We start from the raw sequence: 22,038 nt of genomic DNA on the forward strand, positions 1-22,038 counted from the left end.
TACAAAAGAACACACATTGTATGTATTCACTGATAAGTGGATATTATTCCAAAAGCTTTGAATACTCCAGATTCAATTCATAGGCCATATGAATCCTAAGAAAGAGGACAAAAATGTGCATGTTTCAGTAATTCTTGGAAGGTGAACAAATTACTCACAGGAGGAAATATGGAGACAAAGTGTGGAGCAGAACCTGAAGGAAAGGCCATGCAGTCCCACTTGGAGATCCATCCCATATCCATCCACCAAACCCAGAAACTATTGTGGGTACCTGGAAGTGCTTGCTGATGGAAACCTGATATGGCTGTCTCCTAAGAGACTCTGTGACAGCTTGACAAATACAGAAGCAGATGCTTGCAGTCAGCAACCATTGGACTGAGCATGGGGATCCCAAATGGAGGAAATGGAGAAGGGACTGAAGGAGCTGAGGGGGTTTGCAGCCCCCTGGAGGGAGCAACAGTGTCAACAGACCAGAACCCCTGGAGCTCCCGGGGACTGGACCACCAACACATGGAGGGACCCATGGTTCTGGCTGCATATGTGGCAAAGGATGGCCTTGTTGGACATCAGTGGGAGGAGAAGTCCTTGGGCCTGAGGGTGTTCAATGCCCCAATGTAAGGGAATGCCATAGTGGGAAGACAAGAGAGGGTGGGTAGATGGGGCAGCACCCTCTTAGAGACAGGGGGAGTGGGGACAGGATAAGGAGTTTCTAAAGGGGAGACCTGGAAAGGGGAAAACATTTGAAATGTAAATAAAGAAAATATACAATTAAATAAAGGAAAAACTAAATGTACAAAAAAAAAGTTGTAGTGTGTTTCGGGTTAATTTTGTATTCTGCTACATTTGAAAACTAACATAGACCTCTAAGATCTCTCAGACACTGAGCCACCAACCAGGCAGCATACAGGAGCTGATCCAAGGCCCTGACAAATATATAGCAGAGGACTGCCTAGTCTGATCTCAGTGGGAGAAGTTGCATTTAACCCTGGATAGACTTGAGGGCCCAGGAAGTGGAGAAGCTTAAGGGGGGAGGAGGAAGACATCCTCTTGGAGACAGAGCTGAGGAGGAATGGGATGAGGAACTTGGGGAAGGGGGCCAGGAGGGAGGGAGACAAAGACTGGACTGTAAAAAAAAAATGAGAGAGAGAGAGAGAGAGAGAGGGGGGGGGGAGGGAGAGAGAGAGAGAGAGAGAGGGGGGGAGGGAGAGAGAGAAGGAGAGAGAGAGAGAGAGAAGGAGAGGGAGAAGGAGAGAGAGAGAGAGGGAGAGGGAGAGGGAGAGGGAGAAGGAGAGAGAGAGATATCCATTCTAAAACTATTCTGGTAGGGTTTATAGTCTCTTACATGTAGGACCACTTTTTCTGCAGTAAGGAAGCTTTGACATCGTTCCTAATTGTATGTCTTTTATTCTCTTCCGTCACCTTATCACTGTGAGACTCTGAGCCGAAGTTGTGGAGTGTAGGGAGTTTATAGTCATTCTGAGAGGAGATAACAGAAAGAGCCAGGTGTTTGTATGATCAAATACATTGTGTAAGTTTCTCAAAAATACAAATTAATTAAAATATTTTTGGTGAAAGCAGATCTCCTCCTTTTGTTTGTGATATTAGTAAAAGTGCTTGTAGTTTTTTCCTATTTAAGATAATAACTGGTGATAGTTCTGCCATATGTAGTCTGTGTTATGCTAGAGTATGTTTCCTCTACTACTTGTTTTGGTGGGTTTTTTAAATCATAAAGAGATGTTAGTTTTTTTCCCCAAAGGCCTGTTCTGCTAATCTGATATATTTACTTTGTCTTTAATGCTTAACAGGCTTCCATTTGACTCTTCTATTCATGAGACTGAAATTTTTGTTTGATTTATTATACTTTTCATTTCTAAAGTTTAAATTTGAGTTTTTAGTATTTATAAGAACAGTGTATGTAATCTTTTTCTTTCACGTCTTTTATTGGATTCTTTATTTCATTCACCTGTTTGAGTACTCTCTTTGAGTTCAATCAGGAGCTTGTGTCCTCTTTGATTTTTTTAAGCATTTTTATAATTAATTTTCTGGCTTCCTCTGGAATTAAATCTAATTCGATCTAAGAAGACTATCTCAACATGACACTACATATTTGGAGACAAATCTGGCTTTCATTTTTTCCCCCTCTTTCTTGTGCATCTGCGAGACTTAAGCACTTGGCCTTATGTAATTGGTTGGATTTTTTCTTTAAAAAGCATATTTTCACTGGACGTCACTGTGTCTAGCGTGTCTAGGCTATAAGGTTGAGGTGCCATTCTGCTACACTAGATTAGGGCTGTAGCTCAGAAGTAAACCCTCAGTGCATCAGATATGATCTCCAGAATACTACCCGAAACAATCACAAGCAATAGGTAAATTCACTGTGACCACTATCAGTTATATACAATTCAACTCTATCAACCTAAAAAATATAAAGGTGCAGGAGAGTGTGATATACACTTAGATATTTATTGCTAGGGGCAAGTGGAAGGAAAATCAGCTGGGTAAGACAAGGGATCAATATTAGAGTAATGGATAAAAATGAAAAACAGGTTAAAAAAAGTTGGGTCAGGATATCATTAGGGCAAGTGGTTTAAAAATTATTAGTGCTATAGATACTCACATTGAAGAAATAAAATATGAATTGATAGATAAAACAAAGGGAAAATGAGATATGAGAAAGGTAGAAAATTACATGTATTGTATGTAAATAGCAGAAAGAACACAGCAGAGTAAGTATAGAATGGATTGGAGTAATCATACAAGCTAATTGATCAATTGAATAGAATAATTCAAGGGATGCTTTTTCACTTGCTGTGATAAAATTTCATGGCCAAGACAGCTTATTTACTTTGATTTACGGTTCTAGATAAGAGTCTATTATGGAAAAGACACAGCTGTAGCAGAAAGATGAGACCTCACATCTTCAACCTCAACCATGAAACAGAGAGCAACTGGAAATAGGGTCAGACTATGAGCTCTGAAAGTCCACTACAGTGACATAGTTCCTCTGGCAGAGCCACCCACCCCAGGAGCCATCCAAACATCCCTAAGCAGCACAGCTAACTGGGAACCAAATATGCAAGAAGTGGAATCTATAGAGGATGTTTCTCTCTCATTAAAACAACCACAGTAAATGAAAATTTAAAACAAATAAAAGCCAAAGTGACATATATAGCTTCAGTAAGTATCCCATCCTTGGTAAGATGCATGTTAAAACCATCTCCTCCATGAAATATTTTCTAGAGCAAACTATGATCATGAGAGATTTGATATTCATGCATCCCGATGAAACCTGATATACATGATTGGTCAATATTGATTTGTGCTGTACTTCTGCATAGACATCAGGAAGGGTGAGTCCTTGTTCATTAGTTTCTCAGTCATTTGTATGAAGTGTTGTCCCAAAAGTACTTCAGCCACTGATGTGCAAGACATTTACACTTCCCAGAGTGAAACTCAGCACCCAAGGCTCTGCAGTAGCCATGCCCTATTTACTTTTGGTCTGGGCATGCTCATCTGACTAATGTTTGGATAGCTTCTGTCAGCATCATTAGTGTTAGTTTAAGTAAGTTTCCCCTCCTAAGTTTCATTCAGTACCTCAATGGCTTGCATGAAATATTCGTGAGGTTCTCTGGACCTCACCATGTAGATGGGAAGAAGAAGGTTTGAAGAATTAGGGACCCCATGGTGCATCATTGTCTCTCTAACTGCTTCCTTCCAAGCTGAGCAGCTTAATTGAAGAGTTTCTCTTGGGATCTGCTCCTTCCTTACTCCAGCATTGCAGGCAGTAATGAGGCATGGCTCCCAGCAGGTGGACTCTTACCCAGAACTGCAATTGCATCCTCTCTACAAGTCTTAGAGTTCTTTTGTTTTTGCTTCTACAGATTTTCCATTTTCCATCTCCTTCCCTCCCTCCCTCTCTCCCTCCCACCCTCCCTCCTTCTCTCTCTGTCTCTGTCTCTCTGTTTCTCTCTGTCTCTGTCTCTCTCTGTGTCTCTCTGTCTCTCTCTGTGTGTGTCTCTCTCTCTGTCTCTCTCTCCCTCTCTCTCTCTCTCTCTCTCTCTCTCTCTCTCTCTCTCTCTCTCTCTCTCTCCCCCCACCCTTGGTAAACCTAGTTCACCCCCTTCCCTGCCACTTTGTTTAGTGTTCCAGGTTAGTCTGTGAATTCCCTTATAAACTACCCATTCAATATGTCTGTATTTTATCAAGTCTCTTCAGAAAATTAATGTGATGCTCCGGTGCCATTTCACACTTTTCCTAGTTTTTGGAGTCACAGATCAGATGTTTCTTTTCAGCTTTGCTAGAGCATAGGAAAGTTCCGCCTAAACCTACCTGTTCTCCTTCCCTCTCTCTATAACATTCTCATCATTTCAGAATCTATCTGGGCCCAGCAGGCTAAGCCAGTCTTTGAGCACTATCCCAGCATGTCAGGTCAGTGGGCTGGCAGCTGAGGGGATCTGCTACTCCTCACTTATGTCTAATGGGATATTGATTTTCACCCTGAATCCCAGCAGGCTCTCCCAAGAAATCAATATCTTACTTGCAGGGAAGCAGACAGAGATGAAATGGAAGGCCTTGAGATAAGGCTGTCACCAACAAATCAAGAATGCTTAAAAGATGGCAAACAAGACGCCATCGGAGATGGCAAAGCACCACAAAACGGGACAGGGTCCATACAGAAAACAATAAAGTAACACGGGGACAGGGGCGGAGAAGGCAAACAGGTCTTAACAATGAAGCTCTCCTGAAGTGGGGAAAGCCCTTGCTGTGTGGCGAGAAAGAGTAGAGACACTGGTTCTAACAGAAGAGGAAAACCTTTGTCTGCTCTGATTTTTTTAAAGTCAGAAATTGACAAAGAGAGCATGAAGGTGAGTCAACAGTAACAAGGTTTAGCCCTATCTCTAACGCTCATCAGCTGGGTCACTGGGAGGAAAACACTCACATACTGCTACCCACATTATGAAGTTAAGACAAAATACTGTTGGCTTTTTTTAATGCAGCAATTAAGTTATATATTAACCAGGATTGGAATGAGTAACCAACCAGCATGACAACAAAGAGCATGTATACGTTCCAGTTAAGGATGACAGGGCATGGAAACATGCCTGTGTCTTTTCTTTACCAATATTCTGAAAAAATTATCTGAGAATGATAAAATATTTTAAATGGCATCTTAATGACTAAAAGATAAAAATGTGCATTTATGAGATTTTGACATAGTTTTAGAAATCTGGAGGAAATGGAAAATTGGCAGTTCTATCATGTAGATAGCATAGATTAAAGCTTGTATAAAGGAAAATTATAGACAAAAGATTTCATGCCCACAGAATCCAGCCATCCCGAGAACTGCATATGAAGGGTAGCTGAAATCAGAGCACCTGGGTGAAAGAACATCGCCCTCCATTCCTTCTCTGTACCATACCAGCAACATCTACATCTACCGTCTGAATCAAAAATGCTTATATCCTCCAAATAGCCTGAAAATGAATGAATGGAAAGCTTAATGAAAATAAATACAATAAAATAAAATTTAAAATGCTTTGAAATTATGTGGAAAAATGAAAAGTTCACAGACTTAAATGAGGTTACACCAGCTCATCAGGGATATCATGAAAAAAGAACAAAGAAAACTATCAAATACACACACATAGTGTGTACATATGTATATATACATATATAGTATATATATGTGTATACATAATATATATATATACATACATATACATATATATATATATATATATATATATATATATATATATATATATACACAGTGTGTGCGTGTGTGTGTGTGTGTGTGTGTGTGTGTGTGTGTGTATTTCTAAGGTAAAAGAACTTGGAATCCAGAAACACAAATAAGCAACAGTCATACATAAAAATAACATGAAATTACAGAGTAGTGGGCTTAAATAAATGGTCCCGAAACATGACAGAAAATGGAAAACAGCTTCAACAGAAAGCTGTAAGCATCAAAAGGTCTGAGCCCTCTACCAAGCAGCAAAGAATATTATTATACAACAGTAGCACAAGGCTTCCAGTAGTAAAGGGAAATAATTTTAAATCTAAAATCTGAAAGCAATCCCAAGAACTAATATTCAGTGAGGATTAGAAAATGCATGTTTGAAACTTTCAGAGTCAGAAACATCCATGCAGCTTTGCCTAAACAATTTCAGAAGCTTGTGTTCCAGCTAAATAACGTGATGATACAGGGCTCCAGAATGCGGGAAAGCCATACAGTGGATGAGCACCACACAGAAAGGAAGAGCAAAGGTCCATGATGGTCAGCTGCATGAGGGTCTGCAGGGCATTCAAAACTACCAGGGAATGGAGGAGCCTCGGATGGAGTCTGCTAGAATAAAGCTGTTCTCAACTGAATAATCCGCAGAAAGGAGAATGTCTAAGAACATTAAGGAATAAAGTTTGACTGACCTTAACTACGAATTGCAAACTATATAACAACACTGTCGTGTAAAAGCATATCAGACAGAGTCGTTGTTTATGGTTCAACTGAAAGCAGTGACAGCAATATTGGAAAGATTCAGGATAGTTGAAGAGGGCATAGCCATAGGTACAACTATCTAATGTATCAGACAACACCTATGTTTGTCCTTCTCTCTCAGACTAAGAAAAATAATAGAAAACTGCTACTTATATCCTTAGAAATAGAGAAAAAAGAGTATATGAGGTTTGGGAAACAGAGCTGCATTTTAATTCTGACTTTGCCACAAGATAAATACATAATTGAAAGTAAATAAATTAACTTTTCACCATCTGTTTGGGTTTATTAAAGTTCGGAGAGAAGTTGGTAAAATGAAGAACTGAATTTCTTGGAGAAAAGTCTCTTTGAAAGAAAGCATGTCTCTTTAAAGTTTCACTAATATTAGAATTCTCTGTGGATTTGTAGTGACAATTCTCTAAGGATTTATATAGTTAGATAGCTCTAGTAGCAGCAACATGTTACTGGGTAGATACTGAGCATTAAGATGAAAAAGCTACAGGGTCTCCAATAATCCCTGGGTTCCTAAATGAGATTCCTAACACTCCACTCTACACCCATGAAAAAGGTCACCCAGAGATTGCCCCACCTAGGGATCTATCCCATCTGCTAACATAAAACCCATACACTATTGCTGATGCCATGTAGCGCTTGCTGACAGAACCCTGATATGGCTGTCACCTGAGAGGCTCTACCAGAGCCTGACCAATACAGATGTGAATGCTCACAGTCAACCCTCAGACTGAGCTTGAAGACCCTGATGAAGGAGTCAGGGGAAGGATTGAAGGAATTGAAAAGGATTTGCCACCCCATAGGAAGAATAGCAATATCAACTAATCAAACTTCCCAGAGCTCCCAGGTACTAAACCACCAACCAAAGAGTACACATAGAGGGACCCATGGCTCCAGCTGCATATGGAGCAGAGGATGGTCTTATCTGACATCAGTGAAAGGGGAGGCCCTTGGTCTTGTGGAGACTTGATGCCCCAATATAGAAAAATGCTAAGGCAGTGAGGTAGGAGTTGGTGGGTGGGTGGATGTGGGGAGCATCCTCATAGAAGCCCGGGGGAGGGAGATAGGATTCGGTGTTTGGGGAGAGGAAACTGGGAAGGGGGATAATTGTAAATAAATAAAATAACCAATAATATTTTATTTTTAAAAAGTAGAATTTTCTAAGAATCCCCTTTGAGTCTTTCCTTGATGTTTTCTTATGCTTAGTTGTCCTGACATAACAGAAAGGAAACTGTTTTGCCAACATACAGGTAACACTTTTACTAGCAAATTCTCTTACAGCTCTTATGACGCAGATTTTTTTAAAAATCAAACTTCACACTGTACTGGTTTATGAGCTTTCTCCTTGGACACTGGGAACTTTTTGATTAAGAGAAACTGCCCCTAATTTTCAGTATCTCAATACTTAGCAAAGTGCTCACTTAAATACAAAGCATAAATTCTCAGAATGTTTTGAGAATAAATGAATGAATACTAGCACAGCAAATATTACTATTGAAATTAAAATCGCTGAAGTAGTTAGTATTTTCCAACAATATTGTCTTCCCCTACAATTATTTCTAAAAGTTAGACTGAAGCACCTGCAACTGCAATAAGCCACTTAGATGACCCCAAATTTCAAGCCCCTTCAAGAATCACTGTCAGAGGACAGGTCATTGGCCTAGGCCTAAAACTGATGGTTGGTGTGTCCTATAAACATCACTGAAAGGCTGTAGGCATGGCTTAAGGTGCTTACTGCTCTGGTAGAGGGCCTAGGTTCAGTTCTTAGCATCAAGATTATGGCTCACAAATGCCTGTATCTCCAGTTCTAGGAGATTTAATGTCTACTTTTGGCCCCCTCAGACTCCTAGATATATGAAGTGCACTCAGCTAAGTAAGCACACATCCAAATAAATAAAATAAATGTACAAATGTTTTAAAGAAATTTATGAAGCTTTCTTAGAACTCTGCTCTTTCTTAGTAAAAACAGACAAGTATGATAACCATTTTTTTCTGGTGCAAATAACAATACCAGAAACTCCTACGACAATCATGCAAAAGAAAAATCAGTAAGGAGAATAGGTAGATTATTATGCTGGGTGATCAGATCCAAGGATTAATGTCAAGTTCTTATGGGATTCTGGGTAAGTAACATTACTATAGTTTGCAATTCCAGTTCAGGACTGAGGACATTAATGGAGGAGGAGGAGGTCTCCTTCATCTTCATTTCTTTCTTCTTATATCCCATCCACACAGCAGGGAACAGCAGCAATCTCCTTATTGTACAAAGTATCTGGAGAGCTTTCTAGATGAAAGGAGTTGCATTCTCTCGAGTCCTTCTGGGAAATACACAAGTAATTTAATTTTTCTTTTCTGCAGAGTTCTCCAAGGACAGAAGTCATCTGCAAAGGGCAGGAAGAGAATAATACAGTAGACAAATCTTCTGAAAGGGTCCTTGAAAGGCACGATAGCAAACACTGCTCTTCTATTCAATAGCTTCTGACAAAGTGATCACTTTGTCTGCAGCAGCTATTGTATTGGGTTAAGAACAGGGACATTCATGGATGAGGGTAGGGCCCACGCTCATAAAATATAATCATTACATAAAGTCTGAAGTGAAGATAGATATTACCTGAAATCATTAATGATGGATATCAAGCTGAGTCCTGAAGGAAGAGAACACAGTGCATACAAGCAGGAAGTATATTCTGCTTACAAAGACCAGAAGAAGATTTCACACACCTGAGAATATTTGTGGAGAGACATGATGTAAACAAAGCTCTGGAGAAGCAAGGAAAAAGCTCTCTGTGGGAATTTTTGATGCTCAGGAAAGAGGATCCTGAAGGATGAGTAACAGGTTATATTAAAGACTAATGTAGGTGTTTGTGTGTGAGGGGTCTCCAAACAAGAGGATGGCATTTGTAGAGAAACACTGAGATCCAGACATGTCAGTTGAGATCTCTAGATGATATGAAGGCACAGATCCAGAAAAAAAGGAAATTTAAAGAGTAGAAATCAATAATTACACCTGGAGGAAGATCTCCAATCAGAAGCCACAACCCAGAAACAAATTCTGATTTTGGATCAAGGCATGTGTAATGTGGTTAGCTTATAAAGTCTGGAGATCAGAATTTAGTTATACCCTGTACTGGGCTGCACCCAGGTAATTTTTTTAATCCCTAACAACCCAGAATTTTATGAACTGTTATTACCCACAGTTTTATGAAAAAAAAGGGCTTTTGTGTTTCAGATGAAGCGTGAGCCAGATGGGGACTTGCAAGCATCTTTAGTCCTAGGGATCCTCAAAAGAAGTACATATGTCTTTTTTTCTTAGCAAAAATATTTATAGAAATATTTCTGATGTAGAGTTGGAAAATGATTGGCAGACTACAAAATGGATTTTGAGTGGCTAGAGAGATAGGTCCATGGATAAAGTATTTACCTTGTAAGCATGAAGAATGAAGTTCATATTCCCAAAACCCACATACAAGCATGGCAGATATGATAAGCCTCTTATAATCCTAGTACTTGAGAGGCAGAAACAGAGGATCCTCTAGGAAATCTGGTTAGTGAGTCTAGCTAGAGTTAGAGAGCCTGACTCCATAAATACAGTAAAGTGATTGCAGAAGATACCGGTTGTTGACTTTGGGCTTCCACGTGTATATATGCACATGTACATATGCACTCCCTTGTACTTGTGTAGCCACACACATGTGACCATACACATGTACATGCACACCACACACATGAAGGCAAAATGAGAAATCCAGTTCCTACAGGTCACATTAACTATGGCCTTCCTGTAGATAAACTTACTAGTTTGTAGCTTCTGTTTCCTTTCTCATAGTGAAGTGATCCACATGAAAACCATTTCTACACCAATACAGTGACTCTCCAAGGGGGAGGCAGGAGGCAGTGGGACCGTCTACCAAGGTAGTTGGCAAAGCTCTTCACATTTTGCTGAAAGGCTTCTTCCCAATTCTCTCTGATACTCATTCTTCCTCCCAAATAATACTCCAACTAAGTACATGGTTCCTTCTGAAATCCCTAGCTCCAAGCATTTTTCTTACCATGTTGCAAAGACTTATGAAATTCAAGGAACCAAGGGAGTAGCTACAGAGGATTCTATGATTTTGTTGGCATGCATGACTGAGAAGACTTTGGAATTTGAAATTTGAGTGCAATGACTGTATGGAGTTGTATTCTCTTATTTATGATGTTTGAAATTTTCATACTTGAGTATAATGTAATCAAGTCCATCTCCCATTCCTTCTACCTCAATGCCTCCTTTGTTTTCCATGTTCATCCAATTTCCTCCAAATTCCAAATAATTCCAAAATCTTTTAAAAATAAATAATAAAAACACTGAGTCTACTGAGTGCTGTCTGCATGTGCACATATGTAAGGCTGCCTACTGGAGCATGCACAACCATTGAGGAGCTGAATCCCTGAGGAAAACTGACTCTGCCTTTTCCAAAAGCCATCAATTGCCAATAGCTTCTCAGCTAGAAGTAAGACTCCATGCCCCCTTTCACTCTCCACACTGACATTTGTCTTGACTTGACCTTACACAGGTCTTCTGCATGCTCTCATAACCCCTGAGTCCACCTGTGGCACTGATTTATTGCATCCAGAAAAAGTTAGTTTACTGATTTTGTCACAGTGAAAACAAGGCCAATTTTCATCACATGCATCTCTCTCATTAGACTTTAATCTTCTGGAGAACAGACTCTTATTTTACTATCCACAAGTGTCAGTTGCTCAATAGAAGTAGTTATAGAAAGTCACAATAGGGAAAAGCTACAAGGTACCACATTGTAATGGTAGGGTGAATAAGATTGGCTGTTAGTATACATATATTGAAATCTCAACAGGTGCACATGCACACACATTATAGGTATGTTGTGTATATGTTGAATATTTATATATAGTATATGGGAATAAATATAAATATTAAAAAAGATATCTCGATTTTATTGCATGCTAACTACAAGTACTTTGGGTAGTCACGTACACTTTCTACTATAAACTTCAATGCCCTCATATGTGAGGCAGGAATTAACAACAACTTCATTACAAACTTGCTTGAAGGAAACCAATAGCACAGCATTTAATGCAAAGCTAGTCTTATACTACGTTGAAAAGAGAAGCTGTTCTTATTATAAAACATCTGAACAGTTCAGGATTCTCAGTTTACAAGGCCTCTTGTATACTCACTCTGCAATTTGACCAGAAAACAGTCATCAATAATGTGCAAACCATGAGCATAGCTCTGCTTTAAAGAAGCTTAGGTTAACACAAGGTGGCCTATATTTGACCCACAGGTCATAGTTTACTGATCCTTGATAACTTGTCTGATAATTAATCATTAATAAATGAAACCTATTGGAGTTTTTTGATCTAGGCAGTGAAGAAATCAAAACAATACCATTCAGGGTAAGTTTTCAACATATGGCACCTAAGCTAGGATCCAGTAAACAAAGTCTCAAGATGGAATGCTATAAATTTCTAAATGTGAGAAAGCAAAGGTTTAGAAGTCTAAGTTATAAAATCATGAGCCATGAAGGACACAGTGACAGGAGCAATGCTTTCTCTTCTAGTCACCAAACCATGGTAACCTTCTCTAATAGTCTCTTTCTACTCGCGTTAAATGGGATGACTAACAAATTATTAGCACAGAGCTCGAGCATATTTAGAGAACTAATTATGCAAAAATTAATTCATTATTATTAATTTATGCTGATCTGTAAGCAGATGGGTAGATTGAGTGTGTGACTCAGGCCTAAACCACTCTCAAACTCAGGAAAAGGTTTCCATTTTTCAAGCAAGGCATTAAGAACCTGTTGAAGTAATTATTCAGATGGTGCTAATACAGACGAGTAGTCATTATGGACCCAATCATGACTATTAAACACAGCCATAATCTCCTTTAAATTACACTTTCTAACTTCATTCTGATTTTAGATTTCAAATGGGTCTAATCCTTTTATGACTCTAAGTTCAGATAGCTACAACTAAGAGAACTAAAAATGCAGGGTTAACTGGATGACCAGTTTAAAAGGCATGGACATATAAGACAGCCTAACTATATCCTATAACTTCATCTAAAATCATGGGAGCTGATTGTGCAAACTTATTTAATTTTTGAGAGCCTTGTTAAAAAAAATAATAATCCTGTTTCTTTGAACACACTATGGGCTTAGGGCACACAATTTGTAACACAGATACTGAAATAAAAGTCACCTGATACAAATTGTGTTCCTCAAAGAATACATAAAGTGACTACCGAGGTTTCCTCTTTCACATTTTGACATTTGGGAACTAGAAGAATGGAAGATGGCTTATTACTTGATGTAACAGAAAAGGATTTAAAAAATAATGTGCTATGCCCAACTCATTAAAAAAGAAATTAGAATAACTATTTACCCATACCCGAGTGCAATTATCTATGCAATTCCAGTTTGTATAAATGCATGTTTTATAACTGTTTATTTTCTAGATGCCTGTAAAATAAATGACGTGTGATAGTACACTTTAAGCAGCTCCCAGAAAACTCACCAATATTAACTGCTCTCCATACTGGCTTCAAAACTAACTTAATAATAATAAAAGAGCTCAGTAAATTTACTGAAATACAGAAAGTGTTCCCTTTACAACAGCAACAACATAATTCTAGGCCAGGATTCCCATTGCTTTATCTAAGTGTTTAACGTGGTGCAAACCACTTAGGAACTGCCACTCAGTATAGCTGCCTCTTAGAAGAAACAGAGAAACCAAACAAAAGCAAACCTGTTATTTGTTATGGCTCAGCATCAGATTATAGGAAGCTTCTTAATTTTTAAAATGACACTATAATAGGGTATGAAGAAACATGTATTAAAATAAAAAGATAAAAGTGTAAAACATTAGGGTGATCACCTATGCTTCAGTATTTTAAATTTTCTTTTGAGTGACAATAAGGCCTATCCGATAAAGTCTTACAAATAATTGAGTGGGTTCTTGCATTAAAAAAAAAATCTTTGCACAAAGTTAACAAATAACAGGGGCTGAAGTGGCTTAGTGGATAAGCGAGCTCCCTGCTCTTTCAGAGGAGGAAGTTTGATTCCCAGAACCCATATGAAGCTGCTCAAACCTTCCTGCAACTCCAGCCCCAGGAGATCCAACACTCTCTTTTGGCCTCCTCAGACACCTATACACATGTGGCACATAAGCACACATAATAAATGCTAGTAAATCTTGTTTTAAAACCAAGTTAGCAAATAGCAAAACTTAAGAGATTGCCAGCGTGGATTCAGATCACACAGGATAGTAGAGTCTAAAAGGTGCTGGAGTAAACTTGTTTTTCTTACTCTTCATTTATGGTAAGCTATATTCTCATTTGAAAACCCCAATGTCAGGTGGATATAGTGTACAGATTCAAGTATACATCCAGAAAAGCAATCCAACTTGATCATCCACAATGGATTCAAGCCCCACAGAGAAACAGCTTAAGAAAGAAAGCTTTTCAAGCCACCTAGCAATGCTGAAACTGTTGTCTTCTGAACCAGTGAAGAATTTAACTTTAAACATAACTCTTCTTGGGTCTAGCAGAGGCTGATTGTGAAAAGATTATAAACTACAGGGTTTTCCAAACACCAGAGTATTTTCTGCCATCCTGCTCCATAAAAAAAAAGGGATTCTGCATCTAATCTGTCACTTCCTAGTGCAATCTAGGTCATAAGATTGGCTCTTAATTCCAGAAGAAGTAATAGAGGAAAATATGAACAAGTGAGATATTTCAAAGGGAAATGACACTTGCTGCCAAGTCTGACAATCTTCCATTCCTGGAACTCAAATAGCAGAAGAAAAGAACTGATTCCCAAAGATTTTTCTTTGACTTCCACATATCAAGATACACACACACACACACACACACACACACACACACACACATGAAAGAGAGAGAGAGACCAAAATAATTCATATCTGAGAAACTATTATAAATAGAATATTATGTACTTATCCAGAATAGACAAATCTATGACTTTAGTCCAATCTCTAGCACCTCATAAAACCATGTGTAGTGACAGATGCCTGTAATCTCGGAGCTCAGGAGATGGCAGCAGAAAGATCGATAAAACAATGTCATACTAGGTCAACCTTGTCTACACATAGGAAAATAATAGTACATGTTCATCCTTGGCTACATAGCGAGTTTGAGGCCACCTTAGGATATGGAAGATTTGCCTCCAAAAAAGAAAAAGAAAAAGAAAAAGAAAGAAAAACAAAAAACAAAACAAAACAAAAGAATTATAGGTTTTCCCTGTGTAAGTGCACTAAAAAAACACTCTAAAGATAGTAAATGTGTTTAGCACTTACTAAAATACTGGAGGGAAAAAGCTGCTGTGTCAATTGTTCACTCATTTTCCACAATAAGTAGCACCATGTCAGAAGGTACACAGTCAAGCACATTCATCCACAGGCATATTGTGTTTTAACTCAAATTAAAATAGCTGCTTCCCAATGCACCTAGTGACCTAGAGCATTCTTAAGTGTGTACCTCCAGACTCACTACACAAAGAATAGAAATGGTTGAGGAAATCTGCCAGTAGTAAGTCTTGAGGTAAAGGGAAACAAGAACAGCAAACACTGCAGATTTTCCACTGTGATTTTGACTCATCCTCACTATTACACAGACACAACATGCTCCATTGTTTCCAGCTATACTGCCATTACTCAACACCCTGTTTCTGCACACAGCTGCACCTGAAGAACCACACTTTAAGAGCAAAATGAAGTGGTGGTGGGGGGAGGTCAGATACAAAAGGACTTCTCACAAGAGTGCAGCTGTGTGTGCCTCAGAGCCAAATAGGGACAGATTAACCCAGACTAGCTGATGGGTGCTGGGCTATGGCAACAATCAGAAGGAGTGTTTGTGTGTGTGTGTGTGTGTGTGTGTGTGTGTGTGTGTGTGTGTGTGAGAGAGAGAGAGAGAGAGAGAGAGAGAGAGAGAGAGATGAATGTGTGTGTGTGATAAAGGGGTGGGGTGTATGTGTGTGTATGAGACAATGAAGTCATAGATAATGCATCTGGGTGGTCCCCATACATTTTTTCAATAATTACAACAACTTCAGAAGAAGGTGAGAAGGCAAATCCCAAAGCTGAAAGTGGGAAGCTTCAGACAAAAGCCTCTGGAAATGCACAAGGTGAACCTGTTAACATGTAGCAGGGTTCAGTCAACCACTGAGATGAGCTTAGATGGCAGGACTCCACACTTTCATTATGAAAGCAAATAATGAAAATTATGTATGGTCACAGGAAGGCATAAAACATCCATTGCTAGAATAAATGGACAGAGAAAGATGTCCCACTTATACATTTAAGTGTAAGAGATCCCACTTATACATTTAAGTGTAAGCTTACAACCAGGGGTTAAAAAAAAGGTGATAATTATTTTTAAAAAGCAGGCATGAACCAGGAATGCTTGGGGAAAGTTGACATGCTTGAGAGAGCAATTGTATATTACCTAGAAAATCCAGGAAAACTCATCCACACAGGCTGCAAAGAAAAATTTTATTTGATAAAGATAATTTTTCCTTCCTCTGAATTAGTATAAGAAGATATGATTTAAAGATCAAGCACACCACTTTATATATGTATACATACATAATTATGAAAGTTACTGAAGAAACCACAAGGCAAAGACATGAAATCCTCCTCAGCAGTGGGGTCAACATTGTGGAAGGTAGTTTTCATTACAAGCTCCAGTTTCCATTAAGAAAGGGAAAGGTTACTACTGATGTCCTTGGGATTTCTACATGTTGTGTCTATGAGGGCAAAGACAGAATGTGTGGCTTTGGCTCATTAGTAGTTTTCGAGATATAAAAAGGGAAAAATGGAAATCAGATGTTCATCGCCAGCTGATTATGATATCATGTAAGAGATCTCCTTCCTTTATCAAAATGCTTTATAATAGGCACATCCCCTGATCCCACAAGTAATCAAAGAACGTGCTGTTTGCTATTCCCAAATCCTGCCATCTCAGGGTCAAACAGGAAGTTTAATCTGGGTCTCAGTTTTATGGGTTGCAATGCTGTATTCAAAACTTAGCAGACTTTTATTTTAGACCTGTGAAAGGACTTGTTCAGCAGCTTGGCACTGCACTTTGCCAATGATGCATATTTTTGCAGAAGATTCAAATATTGATCGTGAATGTTAACTTACCAAGTCATTATTGTTAGGATGCTCAGCAGAACAACTTCAAATGAGTTGCTTTTAGGGAGAAGAGGGAAGTATATTCTATGTTTCACTATGTGGTCTTATACAATCATGTGTACATTGCTTGTTAAATTCCATGGCCTACTTTCCCACACATGTACATAGCTTCTCTTCAAACTTAACCCTGATGTAAATTTGGATAATTAGAAATGCAGTATTTAAGTGGGAAGGTCAGCCAGGCCTGAAGTTAACGAGCATAGGATTCTCAGGCACACAGAATTTGATTCTGCAGTGGAGGAACACAGAGAAGTAAGGAAAACAAAGTAAAGAAAGTTCTTAGACCCTTCAACACGCCAATAATTCATAATCTCCTTACCCCTTTTCTTGTTAGTAATTAATCACTATTTCACACACTATAGATTTTCCCTTTGAGATGCTATGCTATGCTGTGCAGTGCTGTGCTATACTATGCTGTACTGTGCTATGCTATGCTACGCTATGCTATGCTAAGGCATGAAGACTGTATCTGCTTTATAAATATCCAGTTTCAGTGCACAGAATACTTGGCTGGTAAGTATGCTTGATGATGTGGATTCAGTGAAAGAATAATAAAAGACCACTTCTCCATAAAAATGACTCCTTCCAGTTCACCAGTAGTTAAGAAAAGTAATCCAGACCGCTATGTCTCCATGTGAATAGATAAGTTGAAAGAAAGCAAGAAAGCAAGCAAGAAAAGAAGAATGGAAACAAGAAAACAAGAAAAAAGACAAGGAAAGGATCTGAAGGAAAGTGCAGGCAATGTGAAAATAGGGTGTGAAGCTCAGGGGAAATGAAGACAATTTTAGTTGACAGGTATTTTGGAATGAAAAAGAAAATTCCAGGCTACCATTCAGGGGAAAACTATAGATGTTAAAATTCCCTGTGTTCATCAAGAACTAAGGGAAGAATAATAGGAAATGGCTAATTAAGGACTAAAGGGGAAAGAAAAGTACACTAGAACATGAGATCTGAGTAACGTAACTCTCTAAACGCAGTGAGCAGTGGTGGACCAGAGAGGAGCAGGTGCTGGGAAATTACTCTCACAAGAGCTGCTTCAATTGGTCCCCAGCAGTGTGACACCAGCTCTTTTCCCTTTCCATCATCTTGTGAGTCGAGCAGCAGCTTCATGCTGCTGGGTTTCCACTTCAGGGATATTCTCAGATACACTTTTTCTTTCCAATCCCTAGATAATCTTGGGCAAGGTCATTCTCCCATAGGAATCCAGTAATGCTTAAATCAAAGCAAACATATTTAATGAAACATTTTATCTCTTCCACCTATTTGAAAATATATAGCTATGTTTAAGCTATACAGTAGATTATCGTATCTGTAGTCAAATACTATGTAACAGAACACCAGTAACCCACTTTGAATGGTGGCCATTCAAGGAATTTCTGCCACAATTCTCTGGAGCTATGTAAAGATGTCTACAATGTAGTCTTCTGATGACCTCCCTAAGTAAAGACATAATACCTGTCTTATGTACATTTGAACCCCAAACAAGTAGCAAATGCTTGGGCTTCACAGCTATCCCTAAATATTTGTTTTATACTAATTAAAAAGAGCATAACAGATATGACAACAAAATTATATAGGTTGTATTCTCAATAATATAAATGATATATTTATATGCACACAGAAAATCTCAGAAAGCACCAAAAAAGGTAGTTTGATTATCATCAATGAGTAAATGAATCAAGGTACACTGCCTGACATAAATTTGTCTAAGTATTATATGTTGATTAAAAGTAAATTGAATTAAACAAATTTACTATTAAAGTTATTCCCTGCTTTGATTGAGATTTAATATGTAAATCAAAAATGGAACTGAAAGTGAGAGTAGAAAAGAAAACTTGTACTAACAAATCAGAGTAATGTAAGGCATAGTTCTAAAAGTAATGCTCTTTATACACAAAGATTCCTGGGTCCTGTTTCTTGCATAAGCTCCCTCTTGCTGGTACTTCCCAGTCTCCCAGAAAAAAACAGAAATTCCAAGCTAGGCTATGCTCTCCACATCTGTTCTATTCTATCTCTTGCCCCACTATCCTAGTATTCCCAGTATGGTGGTTCTATATTATTGTCATCTGTTCATTCATATGACAAAGTGTAACTCCTGACAGGCAGGTGCATGCACTTAACAGTCACAGTGTGAAGAATAAGACAGTGACACAGAATGTGACATTTATTTCTTTCATATATTTTCAAATATTTATGAATATATATATTTATATATATATATATAATTTCCTATGAAATTATATAATGTTGTAAGGACTAAGTGCAAGAATGTTTGTAAAACATACCAGTACAAATTGAGCTCAAAAAATTGTGCACAATTATAATTATGATCAATGTGGCCATGTACAAGTGGTTTGGCTTACTTAGTCATAGTCATCTTAAGTAATAAATAATAATTTCTGCCACTTATTACCGAACTATGAGACAGAGAACAAAACAATTTGCTAACTCTAAGTCACTGGACAGAAACATTATTATCACTCTGATAATAATAATGGCTCTATGCAGGGTTCTTTGTGAATCTGACTCTATTAAGCTTATTACTTAATGTATCATTACCTTGGCTGATGTTTCAAACCATCCTACGAAACCATGCTCCTTGCAGAACTGGTCCATCTTGAGTCCATTGTTCACAAGCACATCCTTCCCTTGGTCACATTTGTTGGCCAACAAAACCACTGACACTGGCTTACCATTAGGGAGAGTTAACTTTGAGTCCAAATCATTTTTCCACTTTGCCACGGCTTCAAATGTGGCTGGTCTGGTGACATCAAAAACAATAAATGCCCCCATAGCTTCTCGGTAATAAACTCTTGTCATGTTTCCAAATCTTTCTTGGCCTGTCAACAAAAAGAGATAGATTCACTAAGCTACTAAAAATGGAATCATAATTGTATACTACACTGGAGATTCATATCCACCCCCCACCCAAATGAGCAGGTGATGAAATAGAGAGTTCTAATGCTAATATTCAAAGACAGGATAAATATAGAATTATGTAGCTATGTTGCTTGATATTTACAACCAGAAAGGAAACGTTAATTTTTTAAAAACAGGTTTTTGATTATTGGGCCTATAAGATGCCTCACCAGTTATAGGCTCTTGCCGTTTATACTAAAGACAAGAATTCAAACCCTATAACCACCATGTTAAAAGGAGAAACAGGACTACTTCAACTTGTCCTCTGAACTGCAAAAATGTGCTATAGTATATGTGCTTGTATGTTTGTGTGTGCACATGAATGGACACAAAACAAGGAAATAAATGTGAAAGAAGTATGACATATTCATTGAGAAAATGTTATGTAGCATACAATGTTTTATAACTCTGCTTATATAGTACCTCAATAAGTGTATGTGGATATTTTCATTAAATTAATTAAAGCCGGATAAAATTTAAAATTCAATCCATAATTCAGAGTAGTTAGCTACATTTCAAATGTTAAATAACTACATGTGGCCTTCTTTAGAATTCAGAGTAAGATGGCATATTAGGAGCTGTGTCTGTGAGACTAGCTGAAAAAATATTTTATATTAAAAATAGATTTTAGGGCTGGAGAGGTGGCTCAGCGGTTAAGAGCACTGACTGCTCTTCTGAAGGTCCTGAGTTCAAATCACAGCATCCACATGGTGGCTCACAGCCATCTGTAATGAGATCTGATGCCTTCTCCTGGAGTGCCTGAAGACAGCTACAGTATACTTACATATAATAAATAAATAAATCTTTAAAAAATAGAAATTCAATCTGTAAAAGAAAAAGTAGATTCTATTTTTATAAAAGACAGAGCTATGTAAAACAGACACCATACTTTGGTATGGTTTTGCTCACAAAGAAACAGCCAAGCCAGCACTGCAGCCTAGGCACACTGCCTGCACCCTGGAAAAGCAAGCTGTAGCTGCCTAGAAAGCAGATTCCCAGACAACCAACAATGTAAGACCAAGTTTCAGAAACCTAACCAGAGGTGGGAGAGTACAGCCAGCTTCAGAGGTCAATGTGTGGCACAGCTCTCTGAGACTGAGAGAAACTCCAAATGCACACACCCACTCCTGCCCATTACTTAGATGAGCTACAATACTCCCGAGAAGTTCGAAGCAGAACTTAGTATGGTGTACTGATTGGGACAACAAGGCTTCAAGCAAAACAGACTGGAGAGAGCATCAGAAGTGTGGAAACTGAAGCTGAAAACTTAACGATGCTCAACCTACCCCTGCCACTGCCTAGACTAGCTACACAATGTGATACGGTATTCAAATAGACTCCATAAAAAGTAACCATGGGCTCTTCCTGTAAGTGGCCAGAGGTGACCTGTGAAGATTCTTTGCTACTCTCTTGACCCCCAAAAAAAACACACAAAATCATACAAACCAAGAGGTTTAAACCTTCTTGTTTACTTTAAGAACACTCAGGAAACTGCCCAGGATGTCAAGAATATGCAGATCCGAAAAGCCACCAAGTATGTCACTTTAAAAAAGAATGTGTGCCATTCCGATGGGTGGTATAATGGTGGAGTCTGTAGGTGCGCCCAGGTCAAAGAGTGGTGCTGGGCACAAGGACAGTGGCCAAAAAGGATTGCTGAATTGTTGCTATGCATGCTTAAAAATAGAGTAATTCTGAACTTAAGAGTTTAGATGTAGATTCTCTAGTCATTGAACAGATCCAGGTGAACAAGGCACCTAAAATGTGCCAACAAACCTACAGAGCTCATGGCTGGATTAACCCATACATGAGCTCCTCCTGCCACATTGAGATGATCCTCACTGAGAAGGAACAGCCTGTTCCAAAGCTAGAAGAGGAGGTTGCACAGAAGAAAAAGATATCCCAGAAGAAAGTAAAGTAACAAAAACTCATGGCACAAAAATAAATTCAGCATAAAATAAATGCAGGTAAAATAAAGAAACAAAGAAACAAACATAGGCAAACAGGTCTCCCAAACTCTTCTTTAGTGTCAGTAACATTGAGTTTTGACACAAAGAAAGATCTTCAAAACAACAGAAACTAAGATTCAATCTGACAGTGTCAGACTAGAAATTCTGGAAGAAAGTGGAATTCAGCTACACAAATTTTTCACACTTGCAAGAACAAACTGACATAACTTGTTTCAATTATTGACCCTATTATGAATTATTATTGACACAATAAATCTTCTTTACCTACCCATGAAGACTGGTCCAAAAAATAAGACAAAACAAAGTGAAGAAGAAACCACATCTTTCCAACTGCAGTCATAATGCCATCTTCTGTTGCACTTTAGAGTTGTTATAACTATTATTATCATTATTATTTACATTAATTGCTATGCT

At 38.3% G+C, this 22,038-nt stretch overlaps 1 protein-coding gene across 1 annotated transcript in view; it reads right to left on the bottom strand.

Moving 5' to 3' along the window:
- Rab38 (RAB38, member RAS oncogene family) overlaps positions 1 to 22,038 on the bottom strand; it is a 70,573-nt gene that overhangs the window by 26,673 nt on the left and 21,862 nt on the right. Inside the window, exon 2 of the mRNA XM_052177647.1 lies at positions 19,298 to 19,578. Within this exon, the coding sequence (XP_052033607.1) occupies positions 19,298 to 19,578 (281 nt within the window). The remainder of the gene's footprint in view (positions 1 to 19,297; positions 19,579 to 22,038) is intronic.

Source organism: Apodemus sylvaticus, chromosome 1, assembly GCF_947179515.1.
Source record: "Apodemus sylvaticus chromosome 1, mApoSyl1.1, whole genome shotgun sequence".
Classification (NCBI taxonomy): Eukaryota; Metazoa; Chordata; class Mammalia; order Rodentia; family Muridae; genus Apodemus; species Apodemus sylvaticus.